Consider the following 13,050-nt stretch of genomic DNA (forward strand, 5'->3'; position numbering starts at 1 on the left):
AATTCAACTTGTGATATCCGATAATAAAAAAAGTTCACTATTTTCACAATAGATTTCTGTTAGTTATAGTTATGGATATTGACAAAAGCATGTTGAGGAAGAGGGAGTCTTCCTAATCATTGCAATAAATACACTTCCTTCAACTGATAGCTATGGAATGTACTTCAACTTTCTGAGTATCATGGAACTTGGGGAAGAAATTAAAAGTCTTTGAAATATGAATGAGAAAATGTAAGCTTAAAATTTCATTTTTTAATCACAAGAGCAAAGAAGAGGTGCTTGAAATTGCAAGGGCAAAAAAAAACTCTAAACATTGATATCCAGAAAAGAAAACATCAGTAGTTCAGCCATTTGATCACAGCTGAAAAGCTACACTGATCTCTTCTGGGGTACAAAGTCAAGGGCAGTAGAAAGAACAGTCAATCTAATCATAATGTGGATGATGGAAGTTACAGTTCAGGTGCAGTTGAGCTACAGCAGACGTGCGAGAGTGGCACATGGAGACAATGGTGATACAGCAAAACAGCAGATCTCCTAGTAGGAGTAGCTACAAGCTGAAGCAGTATATCACTGAAGAATCATTAGTGGACTCTCATAACAAGGTCATACCCTCATTGCTCAAAAATGTTTCCATGTCAACCCCCAGTATACGGACTTTCAACTGACAGCAAAAACAAAATCACACATTGAAAACATGCTGTCAATTCCAAATTTGATAATGGAAGCAGGAAGGTAGAAGGATAAAAGCAAAAAATAGCTTTTAAATAGGACAAGGTTGCAATAAAATATATTAGAGAGCAAAATTTTAAAAAGTGTTGAGAGAATGGGGAAAATTGAGAGCACATGAAGTGTTCTTTTGTTTTATGGAAAATTGTGTTCAACATAGAGATTTACTTTAGTAATGAAGTTTTCCTAGAATAGTTGGGGAAGGATGGACGTTGAAATTATGTCTGACTGCATCACATCATTCCATTGGGAACCACATGAAAATTTCTGGGTGATCTTCATAGTATTTCCAGTACGATAAAACTCATCTCTGGCAACTGTATATAGGAGTTGCAAGAACAGATTTTAAAATTACAAGATATGTGAATCTCTTATATAACTTATCATAGAATCAACAGCACAGAGAGATGATATGGTCTTTGCAGATATTAGAGATGATTGCCTAGTTATTTCCATTATTCTCCTTATGTTGCAAAATGATAATTGAGCATAACTGGGGTTTTGGTTTCAGTGTCATTCCCATGAGTTACTATACATGGTCCCTGGCACTGTGAGGCAGCAGTGCTAACCACTCTGCCACCGTGTTAATATCATTTTGATGAGATAAACACTTGAACGTATCAGGAAAATTAACTGCTGGGTGAGATTTCACAGCAACCAAGTTTAAAAAAGCACTGTTCCATGTCTGGGTCAACTTTTTTAATAAAAATTCTGAAATAAAACTGATTCTGATGAAAGGTCACCATCCTGTTCATAGAATCCCTACAGTAGAGAAGGCGGCCATTGGGCCCATAGAGTCTGTACTAATCACAATCCCATCCAGGTCCTATTCCCACAACTCCATACATTTACCCTGCTAATCCCCTTGACATTAGGGTCAATTTAGCATGACCAATCAACCAAACCCGCATATCTTTGGACTGTGGGAGAAAACCCATGCAAACATGGGGAGAATGTGCAAACTCCACACAGTCTGTGACCTGAGGCTGGATTTGAACCTGGATCCCTGGCACTGTAAGGCAGCAGACCTAATCACTTTACCATCCCAATATTAATGTCATTTTGATGAGATTAGCACTGGAACATATCAGGAAAATTTACAGCTGGATGAGATTGTGCAGCAGCCAAATTTTAGAGAACATTATTCCTTGCATGGGACAATTTTTAAATAAAATTCGGAAATAAAACTGGTTCTGATGAAAGGCCACCTTCGTGATGTTAAGCCTCCCTTCCTCACTGAATGGATACCATGGGCGGAATTGTCCCAAAAACATTCTAAGTGTTGAATTTGCAAGAAAACTGGGGTAAATCATGCCGGGGGCCACCAGCCCCCACCAACCGACCCCCTGTGGGGCCTCAATTCAATGAGGAGCAAAGGAGAACATGTTAGGAGCAGCACTAGCTGTACCCAAAAAACTGGTGCAGCTACAACACAGGAATAGACATATGCTAAATAGAAGAGGCACTCTACTGACAGAGCTAATCAAGCTCATAACAACAAATCAGACCAAAGCTCTGCAGTCGAGCTGCATCCAGTTGAAAATGGCAGTGGACAAACAAATAACTAACTTGAGGAGGAGGTTATATCAACATTCCCATCCTCAATGATGGTGCAGCCTAGCTCAACAGTGCAAACGACAAAGCTGAATCAGTTTCAATGACCTTAAGCATGGAATGCTGAGTGGATAACCTATCTCAGGCTCCTCCTAGGATCCCTATCCAGCCAAAAGGATTCACTCCATGTGATTACCATCTCTGAACTCCCACCCTTTCAGAGATATTCCAAGCCTGGTTAGGAAGAAGATACTAAGCCAGTAATTAAGAAGCAACAAGAGTTCTATTCTGCAATGTTTAAGATATGCTGTCATCACACTTTTTAAGAATATGGTGATAAGCTTTTCAGCACTGTACTAGTTTCAGCTTCCTCTCTGCAACACCATGACACCTCTACTGCCAAGCTCTAAAATCCTCCCAATCCTCAGGTCCCAAACACTCTTCCTGGCAAAGTAATGGGTCTCTTCTTTTGATAGAGCACTATCTCCAATGTCTTGCCATCTCCTTCCTGGGGCTCCTGTGCTTAAAAGGCATATTTGTTGCAAACAATACATTAATTTTCCAAAATGCCAGCTGCTTCCTGTACATCATCATATCCTGCAATGTATTTTCCTAACTATCTCAACCAAATCAGTCCCCCAAATCATTCTACCCATCCTTCCCAGATTCAAGATCCAGCCTTAGATCCAACTAAGTCTCCTCCAAACTCGACAGAAAACCCGATCACTCTTTTCAAGGGGCCTTTTGACCACAAAGTCATCAAGAAAACAATCAACACATTGGCCCTGCTCTCCTGATCTCTGGATTGACAGAGCTGGATTTACGACTGAAGATGTGAATTGGGCCACTGGATTTTAATCTCACAACCATGTTGTGCTGAATAAAGTGAAACACATAAAAGCAAGATTTCCTAATACCTGAAAATAATTACAGCTTAATTTAAAAAAAAGTCAGAAATTACACTGATCAAACTCACCTGAAAGAAGGCATTTTCAAGCTGCAATTTATTAGTTTGATCATTGGAGTGAAGCCTGTACCAGCGGCCAACATGATGAGCTCAGTTACTCCTGCAAGTTGTGAGTGTTTGAAGTTGCCTACTGGGCTACTCACAGGTATGCAGTCTCCTTTGGACGAAATATAAAAACAAATTCATGAGAGAAAGCATTACCTAAGCCTAATATTGCTAGTTATTTCCTAACTAATAAAATCCCTGTCAAATTATTGAGAAAAGTTGTGATTAATTAATCTCTATTATAAGTTTAATCACACACAAATTGATACAATTTCTGCACCAACCTCCTTGTTTTGCTTTATTCTGTTGAATTGTACAAAAAAAAATCCAAACCAAACTGTCAATTGTGAGTACTTTTGTGATACCAAGAACTGGATTTTGCCATTGGAGGTGGGAATGGTTCCACTTCATGACACAGCCTACACTGTGAGGCTGCTGGGAAAATCCGCCTCCACATTGTGCCAGAGATGGGTCTGCCATCTCAATTGGTGGACCCAAGATAAGAACCATGGTGGAATGGCACCCAGGAGGTTGCCCCTGCTGCCATGTTTAAAGAATCCCTTACAGATGCCAAGAAAGGTCTCAGCCTCAGCCGCTGATGCATCAAAAAAAAAATCAGATATTAAGTCCTGGGCCCTCAGTGAGAGAGAGAGACGGCCAATGAAAATCAATGCCTACCCACAATTTGGTCCTTCTATGGAGTCATCTCACTGCTTCGTCCAATTGTGGCCCCACCAAAACTCTGCACAACATAAATGTATCTCTTTCAAAGTGGCAGGCAATGACTAGTCTCGCTGAGGTCAATGCTGGGCCCCAGCTATTCACAATTTATATCAGGGAGCCAACAGAAATATTTTCAACTTTGCTGACACAAAACTTGGTGGGAATGCAAGTGGTGAGAATGTTAAGAGGCTTCAAGGTGACTCAGACAAGTTGAGTGAGTGGGCAAATACAGGGCAGATGCAGATTAATATGCATAATTGTGAAGTCATCTACTCTCAGGCAGAGAAACAGAATGACGTAGTATTATTTAAATAGTGATAGATTGGGAAATGTTGATGTACAGAGGGACTTGAGTGTCTTTACACACCAGTGACTATCACTAAGAATGCAGATAAAGCAAGCAGTTAGGTAGGCAAATGGTATGTTGGCTTTCATTGATGAAGTCTTCAGTGTAGGAGCAAAGATATCTTACTGCAGCTGTAGAGGGTTTTGGTGAAGCCACACCAGAAATACTATATGAAGTTTTGGTCTACTTATCTCAGAAAGGATATATTTAACGTACAGGGAGTGCAGTGAAGGTTCATCAGAATAATTTCTCGGATGACAGGATTGTCATATAAAGAGAGATTGGGTCGACTGGGCCTGTATTCAATGGAATTTAGAAGAATGAGAAGGGATCTCATTGAAACATAACATTCCGACAGGGCTGGACAGTCTGGATACAGGGATGTTGTTTTGTCTGACTGCAGGGTTACAGTCTCAGGATATGGGGTAGGTCATTTAGGACTGAGAACAGAAGAAACTTCGTCACTTAGAAGGTATGAACCCACCGCATTTCCATTTGTCTCTCCCTCCAATGGGCTCATGACTAATCTCCTCCTGTACACATACCCACAAAAATGTCTGCAATCTGCTTCCATGCCTGTTGCAAGTTGACTCTTCACTCACCCTCCTCATCAACCTCTTGGACCTCCACTACCAAACTCTGAAATCCTCCCAATCCTCAGGCCCCAACACTCTTCCTGGTAATGTAACAGATCTTTTCTTTTGATCAAACACTATCTCTAATGTCTTGACAACTCCTTCATGGGGATCCTGTGTCTAAAAGGAATGCATATTTGCTGCAAACCATACATTAATTTTCCAAAATTCCAGCTGTTTCCTGTCCACTTTCACATCCTGCAATGTAGTTTTCTAATTACCTCAACAAAATCAGGTCGCCCGAATCATTCTACCCATCCTTCCCAGATTCAACATCCAGCCTTGGATCCAATCAAGTCTCCTCCAAGCTCAACAAAAAACTACATCCCTTGACCACAAGGTCATCAAAAAACTCCTCTTCGTTGTATATCAGATCCAAAATGGTTGACTTCCCAGCTGCTTCCCTGACACACTGATCCAAAAAAAAAGCACCCTGCACATACTCCACAACTTTCCTTCCACAGTACCACTATACATTTAGTTTGCTCAGTCCATAAGAAGACTAAAGTCCCTCTTGGTCAGCGTCCCAACCCTACCGCAAGAGCTTTCAACTTTCCAATGCACACACACCATAACCACTGACAGGAAGCCCATAAACAATGCCCACCAATGCCCTCTTCCACTTGTGGTTTGGAATTTCACTCAAACTGACTTCATGTCTCCCATGTTTTTCCAAACCAGTGTCAGGTAAAATAATTTTGTATTTTTAATTTGGAAACAAAGGAAGTGGTATCTGAAAAATATGGTTTTGAGCTTCATTGCTCCTAGTTTTGGCTCCTGGCATGATTTTCTTAACTTTTACTCTTAACATGTTAAAACATTAATCACAAAAAAATTAATTTGATGATCTCAAATGTTAACTATAATTAATTCAGTCCCATTTTAAAGCATAGATTACCTTTTTCCCTTGAAGTAGATTCATAATACTGGCATGACATTAATTACTGCAGCTGAAAACATGCTAAAACAGATTTGCAGCAACGAGTTATACTGCATTAACAGAAATCTGTATGCTTGTACATAATGCACTAAAGCCATAAAATATGACTCATAATATCCCAATCTCACTTTTCCTGCAATTTAACTCCCATGAACAAAATGTTCAGTAAAGTTGATAGAATGTTCTCCTGAATCTGTCATTTCAGCCCATTAAGCAAATAGCTGACTTTTCACAACAGTAATATTCTGGTCACCTTACCCATCAATCGCCATCATTTCTTGTCACTGACTATTGTAATACAGAAACACAGAAAAGTCAATGACTGAAAAATGATCGGGTGGGATTTCCTTTCCCCTCCACGATGGTGGGAGGTTCTATGCCACTTGCTGGTGGTGGGATCTTCTGGTTCTGTTCTTGTCAATGGTCTTTCCCTTTACATGCCTCTTGTCATCAGGAAACCGTGCCGACGTAAAACGCCAGCAAGATTTCGGCAATAGTGTTATATCTGGTCAATTCCACAAACAAATATGTTTTTAAAACTCAGTGCCTCAAACATCTACTCAACTCTCCAAGTTTTTTCAGTTAAATATCATCCTTTGTGTATTGCAGCTAATCCAAAACATCACAAGGCATATATGCCAGGATTGTACCCCTAGTCGTCTGCTATAAAAAAACCCCACCAGAGTACGAAGTGTTGGGAGGAAGCATCATCAAAAAGCATGGGGCTTGAATGCATTTACACTATACTCCTCAACTATGTCTTCTTGTAGCACATTGTTCACCATGTTTGGCACTACCTATCATGTTAATTTGGGCAGACTGTGAATTGATCTAGCAACTCAAGACCGGGCATCCATGAGGCACTGTGGGCCATCAGCAACAGCAGAATTGTACAGAACAGCATGAATGTTCAGTACTATTTGTGACTTCTCAAATACTGAAGCAGCCAATGTCAAAATGCAGTAAGACCTCAACAGTATCAAGACTTGGGTGACAACATGGGTGATTCTAACCACTGCCCCTTCACCACCAATGAACAGTGCGTACTATCTACAAGAAGCACTGTAGGAACTTATCAAGGAGCCTCAGGCAGAATCTTCCAAACCTATGACAGCTATCACCTTGAAGGACAAGGTCAGCAGACAAATAGGATCACCATCACCTGGAGGTTTCCCTCCAAGCCACTCACAATCCTGACTTGAAACTATATCACCATACTTTCACTGTTGTTGGGTCAAAATCCCAGAACTCCCTCCCTAATAGCTCGTAGGTGTATGCACACCTCAGATACCTGCAGCGGTTAAAGAAAGCAGCTCACCATCATCTTCTCAAGGTAATTAAGGTTGGGTAATAAATGCTGGCCTAACCAGCTATGCCATAACATAGAATCTCTGCAGGGCAAAAGGAGTCCATTCGATCCAGTGTCTGCACTGACTCTCCCCACACTCACTTCATAACCCCGCACACGCTTATCATAGCTAATCCACCTCATCTACACATCTATGAACAAATTTAAAATAATTCACATTTTTACCATTCTTAGCATCAAGAAGTTTCTCCTGAATTCCTTACTGGATTATGAGTGATTTCCTTACATTTATGACCTCTTGTTCTGGACTCCACCGCAAGTGGAAACATTTTCTCCAGCATACCTTTAATTATGTTAAAGCTCTCTGGCAAGCCACCTCTCATCAATAAATTCCTTCTCATTACACAACGCCAGATCCAAAACAGCCGGTTTTAATAACTTATGTTGCTACATTAGTGATGTGTTTATCAGTATTCCTAGAATCCTTTGCACTTCTATTCTATTTGATTCCTATAATTCAGGCAGTATGTGGCCTCCTAGCTCTTCCTACCAAATGCACCACCTCACACTTATCTATGTTGAAATTAATTTGTCATGCCCACTCTACAAGCTCATTACTGTCTTCATGTAATTGTCACCTTTTTCCCTTATATTAACTACACTCCCTAATTAAGTGCTTTATTCAAATTTTGAAACTGAACTTCCAATCCGCAAATCCAAATCATTAATGTAAGTTGTGACATTGTTTTATCAGAGCTATCTTTAACCTCTATGATTTTTTGACTGTTTGGAGGTGGTTTGCGATACATTTTGCCACATTTCCCTGTTCCACCTTAGCTATGAGTCTCCCCATGTTGAAGGTCATGCAAAAATCTAAGATTATTATGCAGACTACATTACCCTCGTTTAGTCTTTCCATTCATCAAATAATTTGATATAGTTGGTCAAGAATGAGATTTCATTTTGTGATCCGTGTCGACAACCTTCCTTATATTTGCAGTTTGCAGATGTTTTACTATACGTTCACATTAAGATTCCATTGTTCTTTCGAGCACTGATGTGAATCTAACTGGTCTACAGCCCCCTGGATTTGTTCACTTCTCCATTTCTGAATTTAGGGATCCATTAACTAACTGTTCTGGTTGAAGGATCAAGAACTATAGAGGACACAGATTTGAGGCTCTGGCAAAAGAACCAAAAAGGCGACAAGAGGAGAAACTTTTTTTGGGTAGTGAGTACTTATGATCTGGAATGCACTGGTTGAGTGGGTGACGGAAGCAGGTTAAATCTTGGCTTTCAAAAAGAAAATGGGTAAATACCTTAAGGAAAAGCAAAAAAAAAGCAGGGCTGCTGGGAAAGAGTGGATGGCGGGACTGGCTGAACTGTTCCAGCATTGGCATGACTGGCTCAATGTCCTCCTTCAGTACTTGTACCATTCCATGATCTTGTGAAGCATCTCCCAAAACCAGATGTTTTGATGGTAAACCCCTCAACAGCTGCCTAGCCAGACAGTGCATGGGTGGGTAAGTTTGTCAGAAGGTTACATATTATGTACAATGCATATTTTTTGAAATGTCAATTTCTACTCAGAATAGGGTGTAATGGCCATAATGAATTCGAAAGCATTCTAAACTGCAGCACTGATTGTTTGGATGCGAGTCATATGAAAAAACTCCACTAAATGCAAGTTCTCTCATTTATTAGTGCTTAATGAGCAGAGCTGAACAGCAACGTCAGAAAATAAACAACTCTTGAAAAAAAAGGCTCAAAGGAATACAGGCAATATTAGCAGAATTTGATGGATAATATATCAATGGGAAGTAATGAGAACAATTTATTTAGGCAATGGTTGTTGTTGCATTCTCTGCATGCATTGGGATGTTAAAAACAACATTTCAGTGACAGAAAGGCCACAATACTTTAAAAGGCCATCCTGTATTTACTGTTGAAACTAGAAACAAAACATTTAATATGTCAAGCTTCATGTTGCAGGCACTGAACTAAATATTGTAAGTAGTCTCACAACACCAGGTTAAAGTCCAACAGGTTTATTTGGTAGCACAAGATTTCATAGGATCATAGAAACCCTACACTGCAGGAAGAGACCATTCAGCCCATCGAGCCTGCACCGACCACAAACCCACCCAGGCACTACCCCCATATCCCTACATATTTTACCTGCTAATCCCCTTAACCTACACATCTCAGGACACTAAGGGGCAATTTTAGCATGGCCAATCAACCTAACCTGTACATCTGTGGAAGGAAACTGGAGCACCCAGAAGAAACTCCACACAGATAGTGACCTGAGCCGGGAATTGAACCCTAGTCCCTGGAGCCTTGAAGCAGCAGTGCTAACCACTGTGCTATCGCGCTGCCCCAGGTGATGAAGGAGCAACACTCCAAAAGCTTGTGCTACCAAATAAATCTGTTGGACTTTAACCTGGTGTTGTGAGGCTACTTACTGTGCCTACCGCAGTCCAACGCTGGCAACTCCACATCAGAGTTAAATACTGGCCTCGATTTTGCAGTGATGGCAAAACTGTCAGCGTTCTCTATCATAACATCAATGAAACTGGCAGCAATAACTGGAATCCCGCATATGCAGTTAAAGGTGGAAATAATGACACAATTCTTAAGAAATAAGAGTAGGAACTAGACCCCGTTGCACCAGCTCTGTCATCCAGTTAAGATCATGGCTCGTCTGATCATGGCCACAAATCCCACCCAACCCCGCAACCATAACCTGTAGATCAAAAATCTAAGGCTCAGTCTCTGCTGTTCTCTGGAGTAATTAGTTCTGAAAATTAATGGCCTCTTGGAGAAGAAATTTTTCATCACTCCCATCTTAAGTGGGAGACCCCTCATGTGGAAACTGCTCTCTTGGATCTAAATTACCTGTCTCGGACTCATCAAGTCCATTCTTAGAATTTTTAATAAGATCTCATTCTTTTAAATGCCAGCACCTGCCTGCCCAAGCTGCTTAAGCTTTCCTTAAACAACTCCTTCATCACAGAAATCAACCTAATGAACTTTCTCTGAACTGTCTCCAGTTTAAGTATATTACTCCTTTAATAAGGGGACCAAAACTTTGCGCGATACTATGGTGTCATCTTAATAGTGCCCTGTAGTAAAGATAATCCTATTTTTATACTTCATTGCCCTTGTAGCAAATACCAACACACCAGCTATCTTGCTAATTGTACTTTGCATCAGTATTCACAAAGGAGAGGGATGTTGTGGATGATGAGTGTAGAAAGGAAGATGTTGACATTCTAGGACATGTTGAGATAAAAAGGAGGAGGTATTAGAGGTTTTGAAAAACATTAAGGTGAACAATTCCCCAGGGCCAGATAGGATCTATCCCAGAATACTGAGAGAGGTGAGGGAAGAAATGCTGAGGCTTAGCCAAAATATTTGTATCCTCTTTAGCCATGGGCGAGGTATCAGAGGATTGGAGAGTAGTTAACATTGTCTCTTCTGCCCTTCTTAAACAGGGGAACAATCTGGGAAATTACAGGCCTGTGAGCCTTACATCAGTAGTGGGGCAATTACTGGAGAAGGTTTTTAGGGACAGGATGTACTCACATCTGGAAGAGAACCGGCTTTCTAGTGATAGGCAGTATGGTTTTGTGAAGGGGACGTCATGTCTCACAAACTTGATTGAGTTGAGGAAGTGACAAAACAAATTGACCAGGGTAGGGCAGGGCAATGGATGTTGTATGCATGGACATTAGTAAAGCCTTCGATAAGGCTCCTAATGGCAGGCTGAAGCAGGAGGTGAGTCATATGGGATCTGAGGTGAACTGTAAAATAATTACGAAACTGGCTTGGGCATAGAAAGCAGAGAGTAGCAGTAGAATGGTACATTTCTAACAGGAGATCTGTGTAAGCAATGTTCCACAAGGGTCAGTGCAAGGGGTCTCTGCTGTTTGTAATATATGTAAATGATTTGGATGAAAACATAAGTGGTTTGATTAATAAATTTGCAGATTATACAAAAATTTGGAGAGAAGTGGATAGTGAGGAGGATTGTCAGAGGATACAGCAGGATATAAATTGGCTGGAGACCTGGACAGAAAGATGGCAGATGGAATTTAGCCCAGACAAATGTGACGTGATGCAATTTGAAATGTCTGCTGCGGAAGGAAAGTATATAGTTAATGATAGAGCCCTTAGAAATATTAGCATACAGAGGGATTTAGGCATGCAGATCCGCAGTTCCCTGAAGGTAGCAGCTCAGGTGCACAAGTTGGTCAAAAGGGTGTATGCTATGCTGGCCTTCATCTGTCAGGGTGTTGAGTATAGGAACTGGAAAATCATGTTGCAGCTGTATAAGATTTGGTTAGGCGGCATTTGGAATTTTGTATACAATTCTGTTCGTCACACTCCTGGAAGGATGTTGATGCATTGGAAAGGATGCAGAAGAGATTTACCACTTGGATTGTTTTCATTGGAGCTTCAGAGGATGAGGGGGAGGATCTAAAAGAGGTTTACGAGATTAAGACAGGCTTAGATAGAGTGGATAGTCAGAGATTTTCCTAAGATTGAAGGGTCCATTAGGGACGTAGGTTGAAAGTGAGAGGGATAAACTTTAAAAGAGATGTAAGGGGCAAGTTTTTCACACAGGGTGGTGAATGCCTGGAATACAGTGCTGGAGAAGGTGGTGGAAACAGATTCTATTACAACATTCAAGATGTATCTGAATAGATACATGAATAGGCAGGAAATAAAGGAATAAAGGTAGAGGCAAGAAAATAATAGATTAGCGAGGCATCTGTGTCGGCACAGACTTGGTGGGCCGAAGGGCCTGTTCCTGTGCTGTACTGTTCTTTCTAATTATTTACTGTACCCACATAATAGCTTGTGATTCACGTTTCTTAGGTGACTTCGAGCCTCCAAACCTCAGCTGCAGTCTTTCTCCATCTAAATAATATTCACCTTTTGTATTCTTCCTGCCAAAGAGGACAACCTCACATTTTCCCATTTTATGCTACACCAGTCAAATTTTTGTTCAATCAATTAATCTACTTATATCCCTTTCATAAAATGCCTACAGTGCAGGAGGCCATTCAGCCCATCAAATCTGTACCAACTCTCTGACAGAACATCTTACCCAGGTCCACTCTCTGCCCTCTCCCCATAATCCCACACATTTATCCCACTAATCCCTCTTAACCTACACATTTTGGACACAAAAGGACAATTCAGCACGGCCAATCCACCTAATTTGCACATCTTTGGACTGTGGTAGGAAATTGGAACACGAGGAAGAAATCCACTTAGACACAGGGAAAATGTGCAAACTCTACACAGCCAAATAATCACCCAAGGCGGGAATCAAACCCGGGTCCTTTGCGCTGTGAAGCAGCAGTGCTAGCCACTGTGCCACCATGCTGCCCCTTGCCACCATTCTGCCCATTTTTGCCAACTCTTTGTGTCTTTCTCACAAGTTACTTTTCTACATATCTTTGTATGGCCACAAATTTGCCTAAAATACAGTTAGCCTTTTCATCCAAGTCATTAATAAGGATCATAATTATTTTGAGATTGCAGCATTGATCACTGTAGTATTCCACTAGTTACAGATTGCCATCCTGAAATTAACAGTTAATCCCAACTCTATTTCCTGTTAGTTAACCAGTCCTGTTTCTATTCTAAAATATCACCTCAAAATCAGGAGCACATCTTGCACATCTTTAACGGAGGGCCTTCCAGAATATCCTTTGGCAATTCAAATACACAATACTCCTTTATCCAGGCTGCTTGTTATATTCTCAAAGAACTCTAATAAATTTGTCAGAC

The 13,050-nt window shown here is 40.8% G+C and overlaps 1 protein-coding gene across 3 annotated transcripts in view; it reads right to left on the bottom strand.

Moving 5' to 3' along the window:
• Positions 1-13,050, bottom strand: part of cyb5r4 (cytochrome b5 reductase 4) — a 92,913-nt gene that overhangs the window by 18,886 nt on the left and 60,977 nt on the right. For all 3 annotated transcript variants that reach the window (XM_080192816.1, XM_080192817.1, XM_080192818.1), the window contains one exon: positions 3,257-3,404. In XM_080192816.1, the coding sequence (XP_080048942.1) occupies positions 3,257-3,404 (148 nt within the window). The remainder of the gene's footprint in view (positions 1-3,256; positions 3,405-13,050) is intronic.

The sequence above is a fragment of the Carcharhinus amblyrhynchos genome, chromosome 7 (assembly GCF_965287045.1).
Source record: "Carcharhinus amblyrhynchos chromosome 7, sCarAmb.v2.hapA, whole genome shotgun sequence".
NCBI classification, from domain to species: Eukaryota; Metazoa; Chordata; class Chondrichthyes; order Carcharhiniformes; family Carcharhinidae; genus Carcharhinus; species Carcharhinus amblyrhynchos.